At 39.6% G+C, this 23,788-nt stretch overlaps 1 protein-coding gene across 2 annotated transcripts in view; it reads left to right on the top strand.

Moving 5' to 3' along the window:
• ubash3bb (ubiquitin associated and SH3 domain containing Bb) overlaps positions 1 to 12,076 on the top strand; it is a 51,554-nt gene extending 39,478 nt beyond the window's left edge. Inside the window, exons 4-14 of one of the 2 annotated variants that reach the window (XM_029446237.1) lie at positions 397 to 595; positions 1,175 to 1,344; positions 1,455 to 1,663; positions 2,060 to 2,204; positions 2,782 to 2,905; positions 3,010 to 3,129; positions 3,218 to 3,310; positions 3,416 to 3,560; positions 4,754 to 4,860; positions 4,993 to 5,102; positions 7,685 to 12,076. In XM_029446237.1, coding sequence (XP_029302097.1) covers positions 397 to 595; positions 1,175 to 1,344; positions 1,455 to 1,663; positions 2,060 to 2,204; positions 2,782 to 2,905; positions 3,010 to 3,129; positions 3,218 to 3,310; positions 3,416 to 3,560; positions 4,754 to 4,860; positions 4,993 to 5,102; positions 7,685 to 7,822 — 1,560 coding nt within the window. In that variant the 3' untranslated portion in view covers positions 7,823 to 12,076. Of the gene's footprint in view, positions 1 to 396; positions 596 to 1,174; positions 1,345 to 1,454; positions 1,664 to 2,059; positions 2,205 to 2,778; positions 2,906 to 3,009; positions 3,130 to 3,217; positions 3,311 to 3,415; positions 3,561 to 4,753; positions 4,861 to 4,992; positions 5,103 to 7,684 lie in introns of both variants that reach the window. The other variant, XM_029446236.1, reaches the window with a different exon arrangement.
• The last annotated feature ends 11,712 nt before the right edge of the window (positions 12,077 to 23,788 follow it).

Genomic DNA, 23,788 nt, shown 5'->3' with positions numbered 1-23,788 from the left:
TCTATATTTATATTTAATTACTACATGTGTTGTTTTTCACAATATATTATTCTCAAAGTCTAAATGTAATACATTATGGACATCCATAAATGAGGTGAATTACACTTTCTTGTTCAGTCTTGCAGAAAGTACATTTGTTATCAACGTCCGAATTAAACATATTTGTTGGATGTATTTTGCACTTTTTGTTTATTTTTGTTTGTGATGCAGAATCTAAAAGGAACAAGCCATGCCTTACTGTCTGTAAAGTTCCAAAAAGACTTTCCTAGTATTGTAGAGACTCTTTTCTTTTTAACGTCACCGACACCTCTGTCTAAATAACAAAGACCCATTAGTTAAACAGAAAGATAAAGCCAGTAATGTTACATATTTCAATATTCCCATCCTTCCACACAGTGTGCCGACCACAAAGTAGAAGCTCTATGCGAGGCCCTCCAGGCCTCCGTCCAGCAGTGGCGGGGTCGATTTCCTAGCCCGCTGCCTCTGGAGCTCTACACATCCTCCAACTTCATTGGTCTTTTCGTGGAAGAGCAGGTGGCCGACGTCCTCAAGCAGTTTGCGGCCGATTTCACCACAGAGGCCGCCAGGAAGGCAGGTAGGAACCACAAGCATTGGGGTTAAAGGCGCACATAGTGTACGATACTTGCACTGCCAGTGCTCTGGGTTTGAAACATGTTTAGGATCTTAACTGCATGTATTCCCTTCATTCTGTCCCACCTTTAGCTGTCTTTCTTTATCACTGTATAGAGTTGAGCCGGAGATCATCATCATGTAATCACTATGTAATGTGTGGTGACCAGCTGTCTTTTACAGCAGTGGCAGTGAATGATTGGTCAGGGTGGCAGTCGTGTTGGGTTATTAAAACACTCGCTCAATCTGTCACTGTAACTTTCTTTTAAACACGGGCGAGAAAGAGACGAAGAGTAATGCAGACAGCTAAGTGCCAAATCAGATTAGAGCCGTGGTGTAGCACTAATGCTCTGTCATATTTATGTCTGATGAAGATACAGATTACAGTGTGTCCTCCAAATCCGATGTGGAAATGTTGAGTTGGTTTTCATCTCTGATGCTTTGTACTGCAACTAATTGATCGGAATGTTTTTTACTTTTGTAAGATTTTGTACTTTCATGGTTAGTGTGACATACTGTAAGATGTCTTATCTTTTAACTCCAGAGGTGCATGTGGAGCCTCATAAGAAGCAGCTCCATGTCACTCTGGCCTACAACTTCCCCACCAATCACCTCCCATCACTGGAGAAACTGGCCAAGGGCATCGAAGTCAAGCTCGGCTGTGATTGGCTGGCAGTCCTGTTCTCCCGGGACATTCGTTTTGCAAACCATGAGGTGGCTAATATTGATATTAACCATGCCTGTTTAGAGGTCACAGATATGTATTAACCAACATGATTATTTGTTCTAAATGTTAATAAGTCAGCCAATAATTGCCTCTGCAGACGCTGCGGGTGATGTACCCCTACGTGCCTCAGAACGAGGATGAGCTGGAGCTGGTTCCTGGCGATTTTATCTTCATGTCTCCAATGGATCAGAGCAGTACCAGTGAGGGCTGGGTGTATGGGACCTCCCTGGTCTCTGGGCTGTCCGGCCTGCTGCCTGAGAACTACGTCAGCCTGGCCGATGAGTCTGACACCTGGGTCTTCCATGGGTGAGCAGAGCACGTCACACTGGCACCCACACAAGATAGACAAAATAAATAAACGTATGATACTAAATATACACAACACATCTTTTGTAGGACAGCGTATTAGAGCCATTGTATAAAAGCCAGTTATGAATGAATGGAATTAATTGGTGGACCTTTAGATTTGTAGCTAGCCTATTATTTCATATTTGCTGAAATTATAGCAATTTATTCTAAGGGAGAAAGGTATTGGCAACTATTTATTTAGCAAAGAATAAATAAAGCTCCTTATTTCCAAATGTTTTAGTCTACTAGTAATTATATTTCTTTTGATCAGTTGTAGATGTTAAAAAGTTGCTTAGCTGTTGCCAAAATACTTGGATCAGCTTTTTCATAAATGATCTTGTTTGTACTGCACAGCTCCCATTCCTTCTTCAGCTGTGGGCCCAGCGACAAGAGCAGCAAGGAGAGACGGATGTTCGATGGGCTGCTGGACAGCCGACGGCCTGATAACACCAGTCCTGGAGACACACCCACCCTCAGTCTCATATGTCATCCAATGCAGGTACATTTGTTTTTATGATTGTTTTTAGTTTTTGTTCATGTTTTTTCTAACGGCAGATTCGGGCCAATTAAAATACATTTGGAGCCGAAAAAAAGACTGGACTCTAATGTTACATAACCTGCTAACTCCCAATACATGTACCTTGTGTCCTATTCAGAACATGGGTTAGTGGTGCACTTCACCCTCTTGATGCCAAATTGAGTATTACAACAACAAACACTTTATCCTGGCAGAACTTCTTTAGCCTGCAAATCTTTTTTTTCTCCACCTCTTTCACAGAAACAAAATCTTTTTTTCCACTGTAGACACAGGAGAGAAAACTATTTAGAATCAGACTTAGAAAATGGATCCGCAGACTACTTCTTTTCTCACTTGCCTCTCAGGGTTTCCCCATTATGTCGTATCTTTAAAAAAAAAGTTTACTTTGAATTTAACATGAGTGGTTACAGCGCAGACCTTTGTTGCATGTCTCTCTTTCTATCCCCATCTCTGCCTCTACACTGTCATCTGTCATTTGATGCCAACAAATAAAAAGAATCTTAAAAACACATTTACTGATGCCTTGTATTCCCAGCAGGTCCTGCGGATTAGTGGTAGTCATTCTAGGCAGCCTAAGCGGACACTTTTCGTCTGTCGGCACGGTGAGAGGATGGATGTGGTGTTTGGCAAACACTGGCTCTCCCTCTGCTCCGACAGTAAAGGTGAGAAGTCCAAGGTATAGGTAGACAATAGGAATAAGTCAACAAACATTCCTTCCTTCCACTGAGACCACCTTACATTTGAGGACGTATTCTCTGTTGTGCAGGTAGATATGTACGTTCCAATCTGAACATGCCTCCCAGTTTGCCGCTGTGGGGCGGACAGAGAGATTATGACATGGACGCTCCCATCACTGTGTTTGGATCCACACAGGCTCGACTAGTGGGTACGTCACCAATATAGATCTAAGTGATGCACTTCACCTGCTGTCAGTTTGTTTATGAAGCGTGTTCTTAATATGTGCTTTATTTCAGGTGAAGCTCTATTAGAGAGTAACTCAGTGATCGACTTTGTGTACTGTTCTCCCTCTCTGCGATGTGTTCAGACTGCACAGAACATCCTGAAAGGTAAGAAGAAGAAATATCATAGCTCATTGATCACATTCAGTATGCTGGAGATGTAATGTGTTTATTCTTCAGATGAGCTCTAATGAATTGTGTTTGTGTAAACAGGTCTGCAGCAGGATGGTAAGCTGAAGGTTCGAGTGGAACCGGGGCTCTTTGAATGGACCAAGTGGGTTTCTGGGAACTCCCTGCCTGCATGGATACCTCCCACTGACCTGGCTGCAGCTCACTTCAGTGTGGACACAGCATACAGGTGATGAGAACAACAACACACCTCGTTCAGTTAATTACATTTAATGTGAGTCATTAGACATGTAAACGTATTTGTCATCTGCAAAACCTCTCAGCTACTTTTACAAAGTGGTGCCTGGATGTTTGTGTGCCAGAAATTACAATTGATTTTATAATTTTGCATTTTTGTCTGAAGCTTGTGATTGTGATGTGATTGATGAAGTGACACCTTTGATTGGACAAGTTGAGTTTCCCCTTTGGCCGTTGCTCTTTTAAAATGGAAAGAGGAGGCAACAGTCTTTGCCTCCGCGATCAATCAGCTGATCCATTTCCTCAATACATAAAGCAGCATTGTAGTTGCTTTGCAACACATGTCTTACTTCACCCAGAAAGCATCAATTGAGACATTTAGGGGCACATTCTTTTTATTCCTATATATATAAGTGTTTCAAACATGTGGTGTTTCAATCCTGTATTTGTGGGTTTGATGCAGATGTTTTCAGAGTAGGCTGTGTGGGCGTAGTGAGGCAGAGGGACAGTGCTCAGAGCAGACAGGTGTTGGCTAATACATGTAACACAAAGTCCTCCAACACTTGAGGCTTTGGGCGTGTTCATAATTGTCATGGGATGTGACCTAGGTCTGGTCTGTTTAGCAAAGTAAAAATAGCATGATTATGTTGCAGAATTAATTAAAGCAGTCCTCACTTATTTGACTCAAACGTGGCTGAACCAGGTCACATGATATGCTGCTTCTGTACACTTGAACAAATATTTGGAGTCCTACAGAATATTTCAGTTGAACATTTCATATCAAAGAATTCAGATTATAGACACTATCACGACTATCACTGTAGCAATTTGGGCACAATTTAGCACATTGACTATACACGGTCCAGCCTTATACAAGGTTTCCACCTGTCTTGTTTCATTATAAATCCAGTTAATATCTGACCTTAGCTGCATGTCATCCTGTCTCTTCAGCTGTTCTATCAAATAAAAGGCAAAAAGCCCAAAAAATAAGCTTTAAATAAATTAAAAGAATTGTACATATTGGTATAGACTGTATATTGTGTGTGTATTTATAGTGTACAGTTTACATGCACTACGTGTTGTTTATCCATTCTGCACTCAAGTTTTATAGTTTTATAAAAGAACTGTAACACAATTCTTAATGAGCTATTTGCTTTGTAATTCTTAGTGTTTGTTTCCACACAGACCTCTGATCCCAGTCAGCAAGCTCACTGTGTCTGAACCGTATGAGAGCTACATGAGCCGGAGTTACCAAGTGACCAAAGATATCCTGTCGGACTGCAAAAACACTGGTGAGACACACAGCAGAGCTCCTGGAAGAGGTTGTTAAGCCTGTGGATGTCAACTTTTACTTTTTTTTGTTTTGCATGCTCCTGTTTTTGTCCACTGATGTTACATCCTGCCTGGGTTTCCACTCTCCGTAGGAAACAACGTGCTGATTGTAGCCCACGCTTCTTCCTTAGAGGCTTGCACACGGCAGCTGCAAGGCCGTGGCCCACAGAGCGCCAAAGACTTCATCCAAGTAGTCCGAAAGGTCTGTTCTGCATATCTTTTTTTCATCTTTTTTTTCCTCTTATACATCCCACTTTCCTATCCATCCATCATTACTCACATGAGGTTTCTTCAGTTCCTGTGGTATACACTTAAAACTCCAGAGATTGTCAGCTAAAACGGGAAAAAAAACTATAATTTTGCATTCCCATGTTCTAGGAAATAAATGACCAATTTGGCTGGATGAATGAATGTGCTACAACATAAAAGTTCACTGAAAATCTGCTTTATTTAAGACACTTTTTCTTTACATTTAGTCTCAAACTGTGGCTTGTCTAGTTCGACCGCTCTGATCTGACTGAGTGAACAAGAAGGCAATGATCACAACTAGTGACATGTTAGTGCAAACTCACCAGATTTAACTTATTTAACTAACTTGTTTACAGATTTAACTCTAGATATCAGTTCTTTGTTGGGTTGCTCAATAGTGGGAAACTGTGCTTGTCTGCATGCAAAACAGAACAAGGAAGATTTCAGTTGCAAAGAAATGAACTGAAATACACATTGTTTAATGTAGATATATTTCCTTTCTATGCATGCATGAAAAACATGCTAATTATTTAGCTTTTTGTCTTTACTGAATTTATCTTTTTTCATTGTTGGATTAAAATCAAATCACAGCAGAACACAGATTGAAGAAATGTATTGTATTTCATCATACACCTGCCAATACTACATGCAAAGCACTGTCATTAGTTTGTCATGAGGTGCAGAAGAGCTTTTCTTTTTTTAAATGGAAATGCATTGTGCAAGGCAGCTTGGAGGCAAAATCATGTCGCTGATGGCAGCCATGACAGAAGAGTTTCCCATAAAATAGCAGGCTGGAGAGACACGACTATTCATTTTTCATTTTCCACACCTGAGTTTTTTGGTCCGAACCCTGGAGCGTCGTGTCGGATAGTCCGCTGGGTTTCGGGTGGTGTGAAAGCTTATTCTCACTCTGGTGCACCTGAAAACCCCAGACCGCATTCATGAGCTGGTGCTCCTCCGTTATTTCTGAGGCCAGGAAGTGTCGACGACATATTATCACTCGGATATTGACATTTGTTTACAATGTTTGGTGCGTTGACAAAGAGCAGTGAGAACCCTATCGAAATGAAAAATGTAACATAGCTTACCGAACTATAGGTGTGAAAGTGCCCTAAATTACATTTTGACTGTCCGCAGTTTAAGAGTCACATCTGTTCCTTGTTATCTGGACTCAGGATCAGCGTTACACGCTCTGTGTTCCTTGTTGCTCTCTTTTGCCCTTTTCTTAGTCTTTTTTCATGATCCACCTGCTTCATCACTTAAACAAGGGTTAAACCAACACAGAGGGGTGGAAGAAGTATGCGAGTAGTAATACAACAGCGTAAAAATACTCCACAGTCCTTAAAAAACTTATTTTGCAGTGCAGTAGTAATATTTCAAGAAGTTAAATTAACTTAAAAAGTTATGGAAATGTGTGTCTGTGTCATGAAACAGGAAAGAATAACAGACGCTACTATTCTAAAGAGTTGCTTTGCATTGACAACAGGTTGAAATATTCCTACTATACTGGCAGCAGCAAAATAGCTGTCATTCAATTCATTTTGCTCTGAAATGTAGTGAAGTAGAAATATAAAGTAGCATGAAATTAAAATACTGAAGTAAAGTGCAAGCACCTCAAAACTGTATGTTAGTAATTACATGAATTTAATTATTTAGAGGCCTTAATATATTGCCATGCAACATTTTTGATTGTATTCCATATAACTACATATGTATGTTGTGTCATTGTTACTGTGTTTTGGGAATAGTAGTAGTACTTGTTGTATTTTCCAATGGACCATGATCTAAAATTTCAGAGGCTTTTCCCCCTTGAAGGAATTGTAACATTAATAATCCATCCATCGTCTGGATGGATTATTATTGTTAATAATAACACATTATAATTGTAAAGCACTTTTCTAGACCCAAAGCGCATTAAGTATTTCAATTTCATGCTACTTTATATTTTTACTTCACTACATTTCACAGGGAAATACTGTCGTTACTTTCCTGATGAATATTTTACATACAACAAATATAATGAGCTTCTCAGACATATATGGTTCAGTGAAAAAAAGGAAAATCTCCCTCTGTCACAGTCATTTTAGTCCTTAATGTTTTATTTTCTTATAAAAACTGAGGAAGATCTGCCAGTATAGTAGGAGTGGCACATTGTAATGGACAAATTTACAAATATGTTCACCAAATAAAAAATGTATTCACAAAATGCAAATCCAATCTAGATTATATTGAATATGTAATGACCCTCTATCATAGTTTTCAAATGATGAAACAATGTTTGTGTTTGTGTTTGTTCCACAACATGGCTGCAGATTGCAAAATGTCAAATGAGCCAACAGCAAGCAGTGCAGCTTTGTGTTAATTATGTTCAATACAGAAAACTGTCGTCAGGAAAATGTTGTTACTGTAGGAGGTAAAACTAGTGTGCCAATGGTTTCCAAACCTATCGTACTTCAATTTGAACCTACTCTCCAAAAAGCATGTTTCTTTGAATTTCTTCTCAAACTAATTATTGCTTCCTCTGCCTGGTCTTAGATCCCCTACCTGGGCTTCTGCTCCTGTGAGGAGCAGGGAGACACAGGGGTTTGGCAGTTAGTGGACCCTCCCATCCTCCCCCTCACACATGGACCAAACCACTCCTTTGACTGGAGGGAGACACTGATGCAAGAATGACATCGGATCTGAACTCCGTTCACCCTGATCATACTGTGCTCCCTCCCCTCCATTGACTGCAGTAACAGACTCGTTTCAGACTAGTGCCCCCAAAATACTGGAACTTTTCTTATCACAGCCTCTTCACACAGCTGATGGCTCAGCAGTGCCGGTCAGAAGAGGCTTCCTCCCTGAAGATGAGGAGACGAGTCCCAGCCGGTGAATGGTTGGCGAACTGACTGAACAGACTGGTTTTAACAATGATTTAGCAAATGTTCATTCTCAAATGTCATTGCATTGTTATTTTTATTTTTGCATGAATGAGGGAGACATAGTTTGGGCAGTATGGGTGTTGGCTGCACTGTGTGGGAGAGCTTGCTCTGAAATCCAGCTGGTTTCTGTGTAGACTTTGTCATCCCAGTCTCAGGAGATTTTGTGAAATAAGAACATTTTATATCATATAACAATGTGCTCTGTGTATGAATGCGTGAAAATTGAGATTTAACTATTCTCTATAAACAGATATCTGTATGAAAACAGGCAACGAGACAAGATTCTGGTATCGGAAGCGTTCTGGTTTCCATGAGTAGTCCGAGTAGTATTGACCAATCATGTTTGAGCGGGTTTTGGTTGCATGCAGGTAAACAGAGCAAAAGAGGGGGGAGTGCATTGACTATTGTCTGACAACTAATGAGCTTTTTATTAGATAACAAAGGAACTTTTAACTGAGTGTAAACTGACTACTTGTGAAACAATTCCTTTGTAGACGTCGTTTCTCAACTCAATTTGCTAATCGGACTGTAATCTATGACTGTCGCAAGGAAGAGGAAGTCTTGACATCGGTTATCCAGATATCCGCTGGCTACACTGGAACCCCCAAAATATTGCACGTTTACAAAGTCAAAAAGTTTCAGTTCCCTAAATATGAACTGGATAACTCTAAACTCAAATTGGTTACTTTCCTGAATTTAACTAGCTAACATGAAACATTAGCTGTGTCCGACTACACTCAGGTCATTGTTTTAGTGTGTTAGCATACAATGGTACACATTTCAAGACGCTAAAGTTAGAATAAAATGTTAAGATGTGGACATTGCTAAATTTAGCATTAGCATGTAACCATTCTAGTGTTTGTATTTTAGGTTTTTTATCAAGTATCATCATGCAAACATGAAACATTAAATATGACTCAGTTTATGCTGCCTTCAAATAGGGTTGTGTTTACCGTGTTCATCAGACAATTTCAGAAATATCGTATCGAGTTTTTATAGTATTTATATAATATGTGGAAATGTGAAATATATAGGAAAATGTTGATATTCCCAACAGCCTTATCTTTTTCCTCCGTCATTATGCCTTAGGATTTTCCTACATTTTGTTACCCACTTGCTAACTTGTTAGCCATAGTAAATTGACTTGCCGTTGCCTAGCAGCGGTGTTGTTACGACTGAACCACTTGAAGAGCATCATGTGCACAACTCATAACTACAAGTTCACAAGTTCCTTTTGAAGGCAGCATTACTTCCTGTATATCTCACATGCAGTATGTAAGCCTAATAACATGCTGTTGCAGCTCATGCTTTTTACTTACGATACTTTAAACCATTTTGATTTGGGTAACATGGCAGTCCCACTAATATTAAGAATCTAAAGCATTTATGTTTTCTGGTGTGCAATGCAGCCTCATTGGGTTGCCATAGACTTTTGCAGTTGCAGGTAGATCTTTGGGCCAATTGTAACTAACAGTTTGCATAATTTGTTTCTACAATATCAGATTTGCGTTTTAGTTTTTCCTTAGTTCACAAAATGTAATGAGACTGTTGAGAATTTTTGAGTGTTACATCATAAGAGCACTGCTTTCCTGCACAGATCCCAGCAGCATCTTCACTATTCCTTCACCCCACTACTTCAGTGGCCGAGGGAAGACATATCAGTGTTGGCTTCAGGTCTTCATCAGGGACTTTCCTGATGCTGCCCACATAATGTGGTTGTCTCCATTTTGGTAGCACATCCAGTAGAGCAGTATCTTGTGCCATTCATGTAGTGTATATAAAAACAACATCTATATAACAGCACAACCTGCACTATTGACAATCATACAGTAGCTGCTTGATTCTGAAACGTTTGTACTGTGCTTTTGTTAAATGTTGTTCAAGGCTTCAGAGTAGCTGTAAATAATCCTATTTTGGAAAATAGAAAAAGTCTTCCAGTTGCATTTTTATTTATTTATCAACCTTTCATTCAGATGTTACAAGCAAACATATTAGCAGCATGAAATAATTTATGCTTGGTATCTCAGGTGTTGACTGCATTTAAGACATGTTCCATTAATTGAGTGACTGTGTTGTTGTGAGTGTCTGTTGGAATTAAAGTGATGTCTCCTGATGTACTGACTGTACTCGTACTCGCTGCAAAAGAAGAAGCCGTTGTAAACAGAAAGTTTGCTCATGTTGAGAAGCACATCAGTGTGACTTAAGAGACGGTTCTCATCACAGCCGGGATGATGAACTCATCTCAGTTCTGGGTAACATTTTGGAGCCTTTTAGAGATTTATCAGCTTGGAACGCCAACCCTCCACAAACAGAACCAGAACCTGTAGTCGTTCCAAGATCATTCTGGAGAACATTTTGGTCCCTTCACCGACAGAAGCAAGAAATTGTAAAATACAAGTTGTGTTCCATTTTATTGGCCACCTGTTTGGAACTCCATTTTTAATGACTAAATATGTCATGAGGTAGGCTAATGCTAAAAGCTCACCGTGACATTGTGGAGGATCCAATAAGTACATAATTCAGTATCTCTCCCCCTTAAAATGCATTGTGGGTAGTGAGGACAAGGCTTTGTAACTGCAGCTGAAACTGACGTTGTGGTTGTTAAATTGTAAATCAATAATGTAGACCTAAGAAATGACGTTCATATGTGTAATGCCTGTGAAATACAGTAATACGTTGTGTGAGGTTCTGATGTGATTCAAAGGAAAGCTGTACTTTTTTACTCAGCACAGCAGATCCTTCAGTTTAGCTCAACAACAGGTTTTTCTCAGTGGTGGTTGTTGTGGGAAACAGCCAGCATATCCTCTAGTATCTGTTGACTCACATAAAAGTGACTGAAGAGTTGAAAGTTGTTCAGTGTCCGGCTCTGCTGAGAGCTCCGCTGGATGCTGAGCTTTGTAATGGAACATTTTGACATATTTGGGAAATATGCTGATCCACTTTATAGCTGAAACTTCCAACACTTCCATACCGTGCTGAAGTCTGTCCACTAGATATGATGCTAGAGCTAGCAGGGGATTGGCTTTGCTAGCCTAGCTCTGTCCAACATTCAAACATACGCCTACCAACACCTCAAAGTTTTACTAATAAACACGTTTTATTCAGTTGTTTATTATGTTCACAACAAGACTCCAGGAAGTCACCACACCTGGCCAATAAATAGTTTAAGCATGTAACTCCATGTATAACCACATCTTGTCTTTTATTACATTTTGCCTTTTGTGCTGATTAAATATATGAGGTGTGCTTTAGAGCAGTTGGTGGGCTGAGATATATGTGCATTTCCAACAATGTCAAGCTATAAATGATATAAATATGGGAGTATGCGTATTTCCAAATATGAACAACATACTGAGAACCATCATTAATTGACTGGGGCATCAAAAATGTGATTTGATACTTACGGCTGTGTCGTCCATCTTCCAAAACAGCTGAGAACAACCTTCTCAACATCTTCCTGCAGCACATTACCAGTAATATCATGGAATGCATTTAAATCACTGTATTGCTGAGCAACTAATGACACAGGGAGACAATGATGCAGGTGTTGGAATAAGTAAATGGACTGCATTTATATAGCACTGTAAACTTATATATATATATATATATATATATATATATATATATATATATATATATATATATATATATGTATAACTTATATAGCACTTCTAAGTAAATTGCTACTACAGAAATATGAGAGGTTTCTCTTTTGAATTACAACATACAGGAGCAGCATGTGTTGTATTAAAGAATTATAACCAGAAGAAGAAAGCAGCCCAGAGGAAGAAGCCATGTTGTTCTTGTAGTCTTTATTTATTGTCTGAACATATCACCAAACGTGTACAGCAATTGACTTAATGTTTCAAAATATATATTTGTTTTGTTTTTTATTCAAGATGAAGTTCTGAATGTTTCTTCTGTTGCGTTTGTGAAGTGTTGAGCTATAAAGAAAACAGTTGTCCTTTTTAATTAAACAGCTCTAATATTTTCATATTTTAAATACTCCCTGTGCTCGGATGGATTGCAACTAACATGGTGACAGTGTTCATTTGGTTTTGTTCTGATTGACAATGAATACATTTTTCCCATAGCAATAACATTATAAAACAACAAAAAGCAAAATTACTATTTATCCACTTGGTTTGCACCTACGCTACTGTGTAAAGGAGTACAAATCCAATAAATATATGTATAATATATAAAATCCTTCTTTTTGTTTAGTTTTGTGAACGTATCCAGAATGAAGTCATTGTCTTCCAGTGAAAACAAGAATGTTTTTCTTTACATTTTAGAAATGCCATTGTAGATTACAAATTAAGCAGAAGAATCTGTTTGGCTGCTAAATATAAAGACAACACTTTTATCGTGACCAGCCAAAGGCACACCTGTGTAATAATAGGTAGGTGGTGATGGTGGTCTAGTGGTACGCCTTCCAAACGGTATTGTGAGTTCAATACCAGAGCTGCTACCATTGTGACCCTGAGCAAGGTACTTAACCCTGAGTTGCTCCAGGGAGACTGTCCCTGTTAGTATCCGCTAAATGACCTGTAATGTAATAATGTACTGCCACTTATCAGGGGGATGGATTATCGTGGAGAAGTGCTCACTGACACAGATTTGAGCTAATTTGTGCTCAAAATTTGAGAGAAAAGCAGAGAAAAAGTGTTCGATCTTGTGAATGTTGAAGCATCACTCCAAATTTCAGCAGATGATGCTTCCTGTTTGGCCGACTTACTAACATGTTAACTAAAACTTTATATGGTGATAATATGTCCATGTTGTGTTTTGCCCCGGGTGGACGAAATAAAAGAAGAGAAGAAATGCAGCGTTAATAAAGGCAGCTTTAATTAATTCAGTGAAGGCCCCTCTTAGTTGTATCTGGAGGAGTACAGAACCTGTTCCTGTTGGATGACCACACCACCTGTTTCTCCATCTAGTGACACTAGTACATGATTTATTATCAGATAATAAGATTGATTTAATTTAATTTATTTTGTCTCACTGAAACCTGAGACATGAAGAATATGTCAGTCTAAATGAATCCACTCCGCCTCGTCATATTAATACTCACATTCCTCGAGGCACAGGCCGAGGAGGTGGAGCTGCAGCCATATTCGACTCAAACTTATTAATCAATCCTAAACCTAAACTAAACTATAACTCTTTTGAAAGCCTTGTTCGCTTTCAAACCCAACATGGAAAACAATAAAGCCAGTTTTATTTGTTACTGTGTACCGCCCTCCTGGTCCGTATTCTGAATTTCTGTCTGATTTCTCAGAATTCTTATTGAGTTTAGTCCTTAAAACAGATAAAGTAATTATAGTAAGTGACTTTCATATTCATGTGGATATGGATAATGACCTAAATAATGCGTTTATCTCATTATTAAATTCAATTGAACCAGCTCACTGTTTAAATTCTGGACCTTGTTCTTGGATATGGTGTTGAAATTGAAAGTTTATCAGTGTGTCCACATAATCCTCTTCTGTCAGACCATTTTTTAATAACATTTGAAGTCTTGTTACTGGACTACAAGCCAGTAGGCAAAATATCCTAGGCCCGATGTCTATCTGAAAGTGCTGTGGCTAAATTTAAAGAAATTATTCTGTTAGGCTGACCATGAGCGGTCCAGACCATAAGCACGGAGGCAGAGGCAGGAGAGCACGCAAACCACAAACGTGGGCATTTATTTACAAGATATATTTCAATACAGTGTCATACACCAGGTCTCACAATTGACTGCCTTCATGACTGAGGCCATCCTACTACCCCCTCAATTTCACAAAGTGCAGCCTTATATAGCCTCGAAAGTTAGGCCGTACCAAAAACAGGGGCGCTACAGCACGAGTGTTTCCAACAGAACAGTTAAGACAAATCAAATAATAATAAACATGAACTCTAAATATTCAACCTAAATTCAATAATATAAAAATAATTATTATGTAATAAAAAACTACTATAAGGCCACACAATGTACTATGCAAACATTTACCACCCTCCACTCCATACTGCTCTGTAGAACCCTCCCAGAACGTTAAATGTTGTTTCCACGGGGACCCTTTTAGCCGTGGACCTTGGGAGTTGGAGACAGGAGAGAACAGGTAAGTGTTTTATCATGCGGTTCGTTCATCTCTGCCTTAGCATTAACCAATTATTACTTTACCCTTGCTTCTATTCTCTACAGGGCCACGGCCAAACAAACAGACTGGCGTGGAGAATACACATCCAATAAAAGTTTTTTTACAGCAACAAATTAATACACGCTTCTGTGCATAATGTGGACAACAAGTATATGGTCCTTATAAGTCCTTGAAGGCTCCGTCGCAGTCCTCATTCCAGCGGACTTTTACTGGGGCGAATGCCTTTGTGAGGTCGGTCAAGACAGCTGCTCGTTCTGACATCTGAGGGATGAATTTGTGATACCAGCCGACGAGCCCCAGGAAGGACTTCACCCCTTTCTTTGTGGTTGGTATGGGGTAAGAGGTAAACGCTTTCACCTTACTCAGCCGGATCACTCCGTCTCCAATTATGTATCCCAGGTATTCTGCTTCTCTCTTGGCAAAGACACACTTACGGGGTTTGATGGTCAGCCCAGCAGTCCTGATGTGATAGAGGACCTGTCGCAGGTGGGACATATGTTCTTCCCAAGTTTGGCTGAAGATCACCACATCGTCCAGGTATGCTGCCGAGAATGCTGAAACCTCCCACAAGACCTGGTCCATGAGCCTCTGGAATGTTGCAGGCGCACCATGAAGACCCAATGGCATCACCCGGAACTGGAATAATCCATAAGGTGTGGTAAAGGTGGTCAGCTGCTGGGACTCCGGTGCTAATGCCACCTGCCAGTACCCTTTTCTCAGATCCAAAGTACTGATGAACTTTGCTCTTCAGACCCTCTCCAGCAACTCGTCAATTCTTGGCATCGGATATGGATCAAAATTCAAGATGCTGTTGAGTTTTAGAGGGATAGATGCCATGGTTAGTCAACTGTTAGCGGTTAGCAAGCCCCCTATAGCCGGTGCAAGCCGACCAGTGGTATCCCCTGTTAGCTGTCCCCCGGTGGGGAGACTGGGTGACTGTCCGAAAGAAGTGTTATCAGAAGCCCACGATTCACCACCAATCGCTTGCTGTTTCTAACAGGTTCTCCCCACTCAGTGACACACCAGCTGAGAAGCCAACTCTGGTTATCGGTAGCTCAATTTTGAGATACGTTCATTTTGAGACACCAGCGACGACAGTCACATGCATTCCTGGGGCCAGAGCGGGCGACATAGAAGCACATTTGAAACGGCTGGCTAAGGCTAAACGTAAATACAGTAAGATTGTTATTCATGTCGGCGGTAATGACACGCGATTGCGTCAATCGGAGTGTACTAAAGTTAATGTGGAGTCGGTGTGTACATTTGCCAAAACAATGTCGGACTCCGTAGTTTTCTCTGGTCCTCTGCCAAATCTTTTGAATGATGACATGTTTAGCCGCATATCATCATTCCGTCGCTGGCTCTCATGGTGGTGTCCAGATAATGATGTGGGCTTCGTAGACAATTGGCAGGACTTTCTGGGGAAGACCTGGTCTGATTAGGAGTGACGGCATCCATCCTACTTTGACTGGAGCAGATCTCATATCCAATAATATTACAAAGTCTATTAGTGGACCTAATCCATGACAACCCAGAGTTGAGACCAGGACAAAGAGTTGCAGTCTGACACACTTCTCTGTGCTTCTTACCGGGCAGTCACCCACTCAAATCCCCATAGTGACTGTGTCTGCCCCCACGACCACTGAAACTAATCAAGTCTATGGTTAACAGAAGAGGAGTTATACATGAAAACCTAATTAAAATAAACACCACCGCTGCAAAAGTACAACTAAATCGAAAAATTAAATGTGGGCTCTTAAACATCAGATCTTTATCAACGAAAGCTGGATTGGTAAATGATTTAATATCAGATAATAAGATTGATTTATTTTGTCTCACTGAAACCTGGCTGAGACATGAAGAATATGTCAGTCTAAATGAATCCACTCCACCTGGTCATATTAATACTCACATTCCTCGAGGTACTGGCCGAGGAGGTGGAGTTGCGGCCATATTTGACTCAAACCTCTTGATCAATCCTAAGCCTAAGCTAAACTATAACTCTTTTGAAAGCCTTGTTCTTACGCTCTCAAACCCAACATGGAAAACAATGAAGCCAGTTTTATTTGTTACTGTGTATCGCCCTCCTGGTCCGTATTCTGAATTTCTATCTGAATTATCAGAATTTTTATCAAGTTTAGTCCTTAAAACAGATAAAGTAATTATTGTAGGTGACTTTAATATTCATGTGGATGTTGATAGTGACAGCCTTAATAATGCATTTATCTCAATATTAGATTCAATTGGGTTCAGTCAAAATGTACATGAACCAACTCACTGTTTAAACCACACTCTGGACCTTGTTCTGGGATATGGTGTTGAAATTGAAAGTTTATTAGTGTGTCCACATAATCCTCTTTTATCAGACCATTTTTTAATAACTTTTGAAGTCCTGTTACTGGACTACAAGCCAGTAGGCAAAATATCCTACGCTCGATGTTTATCTGTGCGTGTGTTATCTTTAAAGTGCAATATAATGGAGGACTCCAATGCTAACTTTAGTCCCTCCCAAAGTAATCATCTTGTTGATAGCGCTGCAGCCTCACTGCGAATAACACTCGAAAGTATCGCTCCTCTAAAGAAGAAGATCATAAAACAGAAAAAGAAAGCTCCATGGCTTAATTTACAAATCCGCAAGCTAAAACAAAAGTCGAGAAATCTTGAAAGTAAATGGCGTTCCACTAAATTGGAAGAATCTCGTTTAGTCTGGTTAGATCATCTTAAAACGTATAAGAAGGCTCTCCGTAATGCCAGAGCAGCTTATTACTCTTCCTTAATAGAAGAAAATAAGAACAACCCCAGGTTTCTTTTCAGCACTGTAGCCAGGCTGACAGAGAGCCACAGCTCTACAGAGCCTTCTGTTCCTATATCTCTCAGTAGTGACGACTTCATGAGCTTTCTTTAACGATAAAATTATAATTATTAGAGACAAAATTAATCTCCTCCTGACCTCAATTGGTAATAACTTAACTTCAACCTCCGGAATTTTAAAAACATCTGTAACTCCTGAAATATATCTAGACTGTTTTACTCCAATCAACCTTAACCAACTAACTTCAACAATCTCATCGTCTAAGCCAGGGGTGGCCAACCAGTCAGAGGTTAAGAGCCAAAAATGTTACTATGTTACTGCAAAGAGCCACATCATACACAAGGTCACAGATGCGCACCCCCCACCACCCTCCCCCCCCCCTTCTCTCTTGTGTTCTCAGCCTTTCTCTGTACTCCCTCACTCTCTTCCTCCCCTCTCTCTCTCACCTAGACAAAAATTTAAATCTAAAACTTTATATACACACACACACACACACACACAAAGACCCTCCCTCCCAAAGACACACACACCCTCACACAGACAGACACACATAGCTCTGCTCAGACAGATTTATTGTAAATGTCACACACTATAATGTTGACATAAATTGAATTAAACCTCTCTTACCAGTTTTCAGAGGCCAGTTATTATTATCAACAATGAACATTGTGTCTCACACACAAACTCTCAGTAAAGAAAATGTGAAAACATTTTTTATCTTCCTATACATGTTGCTTCTTTAAATTAGTGGGACTTCTGACATTCCTTGCTTTGAACAATCCTCCTCAAATCTGGCTTGTATTCCGTTGTGGTCACTCGAAGCAATTCTTTCACATGTGTGTCAGTCAGAACAGATCTATAATTTGATTTCACGTGTTTCAGGGTAGATAACACCGACTCACAGACTTCAGGTATGTTGACCCAAACATTGATAACTTGTGCGCAGCCCGTTTGAAATTGGTATATTTTTTCCATTGGCACATGCAAACACATTTATAGCTGCCTGGGCAGATAGTTTAAAGCTGCGTTTCTGTTTACGTTCGGTTTACGTTTTCTTCTTTTTCTTCTCCTCCTCCTCCAGACCCTGTTGGACTTCACAGACTTAAGATCTACCAGAAGATGATCGAGGGCCGTCAGTATACTTTCCTTCTACATGAGCTGTGTACCAGAGATGCTTCTTCCTCCTCCCCATCCTGCACGTTCACTGTCAACTCCTGCTCCTCTTCCAAACTGAGAGCGACCCTCCCTATCTCAGTTCCACCAGCAGTTTCTCACCAAGCAGAGTAATGGAGGTCTGAAGAATGCAGAGAGGCTCTACCTGAGACTTCAGTGCCTCACTTTTCCAGCCATGCTCCCTAAAAAAGACGACCAGTTTTCACTTTTACTGTTTACTTCTGATCTTTGCACTGTTCAATAAAGTTCATCATTATCTGCAGTCATCAGTTCAGTCATTTGAGTCCACAAGAATTCGCATAAAACACATTTTTGGGATCCGAATAAATTAGTAACTTTGAATGCTGTTGTCTCGTCACACGTTTCTAATTTCTTTTATCTTTTCTATTTGAGTTTGCCAGCAGATACTTTACCAACTAGTTACTTTGTGACAAGTCACCCCTAATGAATCGTTTATAGGAATTATTTAATATCTTAGAAATGCTCATGTGTCTCTTTCTAGTAAGTTAAAAATGTTAGTAAGTTATTAATAAAGGGTTTTGAGTTTTTCCATTTCTAATAAAACATCAGAAAAAGCTGGTCAATTATAAATAAATCATTAATAAAGGATTCATATAGTAATCCATTGTTACAGTTGTACATTTTTTATTTCTATTAATTCATATATTATGTTGGATATCAATAACAAATGGAGGTTCCCACTAAAAGCTAGTGAAGACGATCCTCTACCAAACGATGCGTTACACCAGGGCTGTTCAACTTCATTAGCAAGTAACAGGAAAATCACTGGGGGTTAGCCACACAATACTTTGTCAATGAATGACTCTTACTTACAGTAGTGTTAATAGTTACTAATACATGAAATGAACTAGTCACGTGCATCCTTTTTTTTCACTTTAATTGTATCACCATAATTAATTTCAGAAAGCAACCAGTCCATACACAAAAGTAGGAAAGCTTTGGTCACAAGGCTTCACACAAAAGTGCAAAATGTTGCATCTTTAAAACCAAAAGGTCAAGAGTTTTCTTTCCCCAACAGGTCCATGTCCACTAATGTAGAAAAAAAGATGAATATAGTAAAACAGTATTCATCACATTAATAGTAAGTAGCCCTGTTATAACACACATAAGGTGCTTTGAAAACAAGTCCATATCCATAGAATTAAATACTAAATTCAAATAGACCATAGCAAAACAGTAGCATCAGACTCACAATAACAAACATATCTTGGATACATTTTGGAACATACAACTCACTTTTCACATTGAACAGGTGCTATTTTATTAAATGATATTTATCTAGTTTATGTGCACTTTTCAGTGTTTACTGCGTTGCTTTGCGCATTCACATTCTCTCCTCTGCTGTTTCGCGATGGGCAGGGCTCCACCCCCGACACACACATACACACACACACACACACACACACACACACACACACACACACACACACACACGTGCGCACACACCTACAGTCAGTCAGACACAGAGCGGAGTGAAGGAGAGGAGATAAAAGCTGAGATGCTATCGTGGCTCTCTCTTGCTCCGTGCAAAAGTGATCAAAAGCCACTTCAAATGATGCTAACGGTCCCTGTACTTTCCTTCTCCGTTCCTCTGAGCCCACGGGACAACTGGCAGAAAACAAGCCGTTATTTGACTTGTAGTGCCTCTTCCTGGTGTATTCTTTCATCATGGAAATACATTTGTTGCACGATAAACACACCAGTTTATTACTTGTTGCGGCTGGCAAAATAAATAAATATGTGTCCGTCCATTAGCTCTGTAAGTGATGATTTTCAGAATCAACTTTATGTTTCTTTGGCTTGGAGAGAGACATCTTGAAGCATGTTGTTAGCTTGCCTAGCTAAAGTCAGTGTTGCCAACTCCTCAGTAAGGAAAATAGCTATTGGCTGTCCTAAAAGTCGCTAAATGACGCCATCGCCTAATTTGCATAATGTGCCATTTGCATCATGTAATTGTAATGGATGCTGTAGGAGAGAGGAATAACGTCATGGGGAAGACAAAAAGTGACTAAAACACCCTAAATATGTTTAGAACTACAAATATTTTTTTTATATACTTTTAAATGTAAGTATTGGGTTTCAATCAGCTTGAATAGCTAACGATACAAATATTATAAAATGAAAGGACCTTAAAACATAACATTTACGCTAAAATGATAGGTTAAGTTACGGGACGTTAGCGGCAATGCTAGTTTTTGTGTGACTTAAACAAATAGTTAAATTAGCTCTGATTTAGGGAACAATTAATCTGAATTGCTGTCGGAGCTCCGCGACTGATGACAGCATCTCTCCAGTGATCAATCATGGCATGCATGTTTTTATTGAGGTTCCCATTGTAACGAGTCAGACCGTTCATACTAGTGATGGGAGGTCCGGCTCTTTTCAAAGATTCAGCTCTTTTGGCTCTTATGGCTCCCAAATGGCTCTTCATTTAGTGTCACTCGGAGACTTCTAATTTTATCCTAATTTAGCCATTATAAGTGGTTTGTGTGCTGGTCAGCAATTTTCCATTCAGTGTTTTCATAAAATATATATTTTTATGCTTTTCTTTCGTTACAAAAAAAACCGCAGTTCCTATTGTTTAACATTTAATCAAACCTTTAAATTAACAATTTAACACAGAACCACAGCAAACAGATCAAATAAATAAAGGCTAAAGTCTTAACATTATGACACTTTAGATAAAAGCGTCTTTGAGTTACAAGAACAGCGCTATACAAGTCTAATGTATTATTATTATTATTATTATTATAATTATTATAATTATTATAATTATTATTATTATTATTATTATTATTATTATTAAAAGTCTTTAGTGCAGTGCTTCTTTTTCGGTTTTCGCTCATTTCTTCCATTTCTTCTGCATTTACATCCGGCTCCCGTCTCTCTGTCGCTCTGTGTGTATCTGGCCTGTACCACTAAAACTCGCTGTCTTTGGAGCGTCTGCCCCCCTTCCTTCTTTCACATAATGGTATGATCCTAGTCTGTCCTCGCATGTGATTGACCGCATGGTGTGCCCATCAAAAATAAACTGCCTGGACCGTCGCAAAATCAGTACTTTTTGTATATTGTACAATCTTCGTTCGGAGCGGGGGGGGGCACAGGTGGGCCCAGGCTCAGTGTTACACGGGCACTGGCCCCTGTTGCCCCCCCAGAACCGCCACTGCCCGTGCTGTAGGAGCAAAAGTCAAAGGCATCTAGGAGCGCGATTAATCTGCATTAATATTTTTAACTCGTTATTTTTTCTGTGATTAATTAATCGAAATTAACGCGTTAATTCGACAACCCTAGTTAAAACATCATTTTGAACTCTATGGGCTGGAGAAAAAAAATAATTAACATTCCCTCCGATGTTATGAATCAAAGTCAAAATAATCAGAAATGAGATATTTCTTTATAAATCGTTAATCTCTACTCCATAGGTCTTCAACAGGGGGTCCGAGACCCCCAAGGGGTCCACGGAAGTACTGCAGGGGGGTCACGAAATTGTCTGTAGATAAAGCACATTTAAAAAAGAAAAAATATCGGCTTCAAATGACACAACTTTTAAGCCGCCACAACATAGGCTATTGTTTATTGTGCAATGAAAGATGTTATGCCAGATTTGAAATTGCACTTTATGTCAAACAGTTGGTCTGTGTTTAAGATAATTGTGGAAAACAAGATATTGGAGAAAGAGTATTGAAATAAAAAACATGTTGACCAGTTTATAATGCTACTCATTGATTCATCTTCCAAAATCCATTTGAATATTTTGAAATGCTTCTCACAGCAAATATTGTTATACGATTAATTTAGATTAATTAATCACAAAGCTTGTAATCAATTAGATTAATAATAAACATTGTGTTGGCATAAAAGGAACCGCACTAAGCTGGTTCAAGTCCTATTTATCTGAGCCATCTCAGTTTGTACATGTTAACGATAAAGTCAGTCATGGAGTCCCGCAAGGTCCTGTACTTGGACCGATTCTATTCACCTTATATATGCTTCCTTTGGGCAATATTATAAGGAACCACTCCATAAACTTTCATTGGTATGCAGATGATACCCAATTATGTCTATCAATTAAACCAGATGAAACCAATCAATTAGATAAACTTCAAGCATGCCTTAAGGACATAAAAACTTGGATGTCTTTTTGATATTAAAGACAAAACACACAGACAAAACTGAAGTTATCGTACTTGGCCCCAAACGTCACTCTGGATGGCATTAATTTGGCCTCCAGCACCACCGTAAGGAATCTCAGCATTATCTTTGATCAGGATCTGGCTTTTAACTCCCACATAAAACAAATCTCAAGGACTGCCTTCTTTCATCTACGTAACATTACAAAAATAAGACACATCCTGTCTCAAAATGATGCAGAAAAACTAGTCCATGTATTTGTTACTTCAAGGCTGGATTACTGCAACTCCCAAAAAGTCCCTTAAGACTCTTCAATTAATCCAAAATGCAGTGGCACGTGTATTGACAAGAACAAGGAAACGGGATCATATTACTCCTGTATTAGCTGCTCTGCACTGGCTCCCGGTAAATATAGAATATCATTTAAAATCCTTCTCCTGACCTACAAAGCTATTAATGGTCAGGCTCCAGCATATCTTAAAGATCTCATAGTACCTTATAAACCAACTAGAGCATTGCGCTCACACACAGGCTTGTTTTGGACCAGCCCCTAGTTATGCTGCTATAGGCTTAGACTGCCGGTGGATTTAAACCTCTCTCTCTCTCCTCCTCTCCCTCTCTATCTGTATGCACATCCTGTCCCTTAAATATATGTTACTAACTCAGCATCCGGGGCATCATCCCCGGAGTTTCTGTGTCTCTCATGTGGCAGGCTGCCACTGTTAAAATGTACGTCTGGATCATAAATCCTGGCTGCGCCTGCTGCCCTGGTCCTGCCTGACTCCCACATTAATATTTTTTGGAAACACCGGGAAGCTTTTTTTATTACATCATCCTGGATTCATTCTTTTTAAACATTTGAGCATTTCTGTGAAATGGATGTTGTATTTGGTCTTTGTTGTTTATCCTGTACACATCTATTGCATGTCTGTCCGTCCTGGGAGAGGGATCTCTCCCTGAGGTTTCTTCCATGTTTCCCCCCTTTTAGTTGTGGGGTTTCTTTTAGAAAGTGTTTCCTTGTGTGGTGCGAGGGTCTAAGGACAGAGGGTGTTGTATCCTGTACAGTCTGTAAAGCCCACTGAGACAAATGTATAATTTGTGATATTGGGCAATATAAATAAATTTCATTTAATTTTATTCGATTTAGAAGACTTTCATGATGTTTGGTGACCCTGCAGCTCCTCAGAGGGGTGGAAGCTAAATGGTGGCTGTGGTTATATATAAATACTATTTAAAGGATGATCTCCCTCAATAGTGGGCAGCTGCTACTATTGTCTTGACTCTTCCTCCTGTTAAACCTGTCTGACCCTGGCCTGGCGGTTTCTTTCTGGCCCGTAGTAGACTAGAGCTGTTGGTGCAGGGAACAACTCTTTTTATTTTCCCAGTCAAGTGGACTGTCAAGAACCAGAGTGTGATGTGAGCTGGAGGAAGTGAT

The sequence above is a fragment of the Cottoperca gobio genome, chromosome 13, assembly GCF_900634415.1.
Source record: "Cottoperca gobio chromosome 13, fCotGob3.1, whole genome shotgun sequence".
NCBI classification, from domain to species: Eukaryota; Metazoa; Chordata; class Actinopteri; order Perciformes; family Bovichtidae; genus Cottoperca; species Cottoperca gobio.
This window is presented reverse-complemented; position numbering and strand designations above follow the sequence as displayed.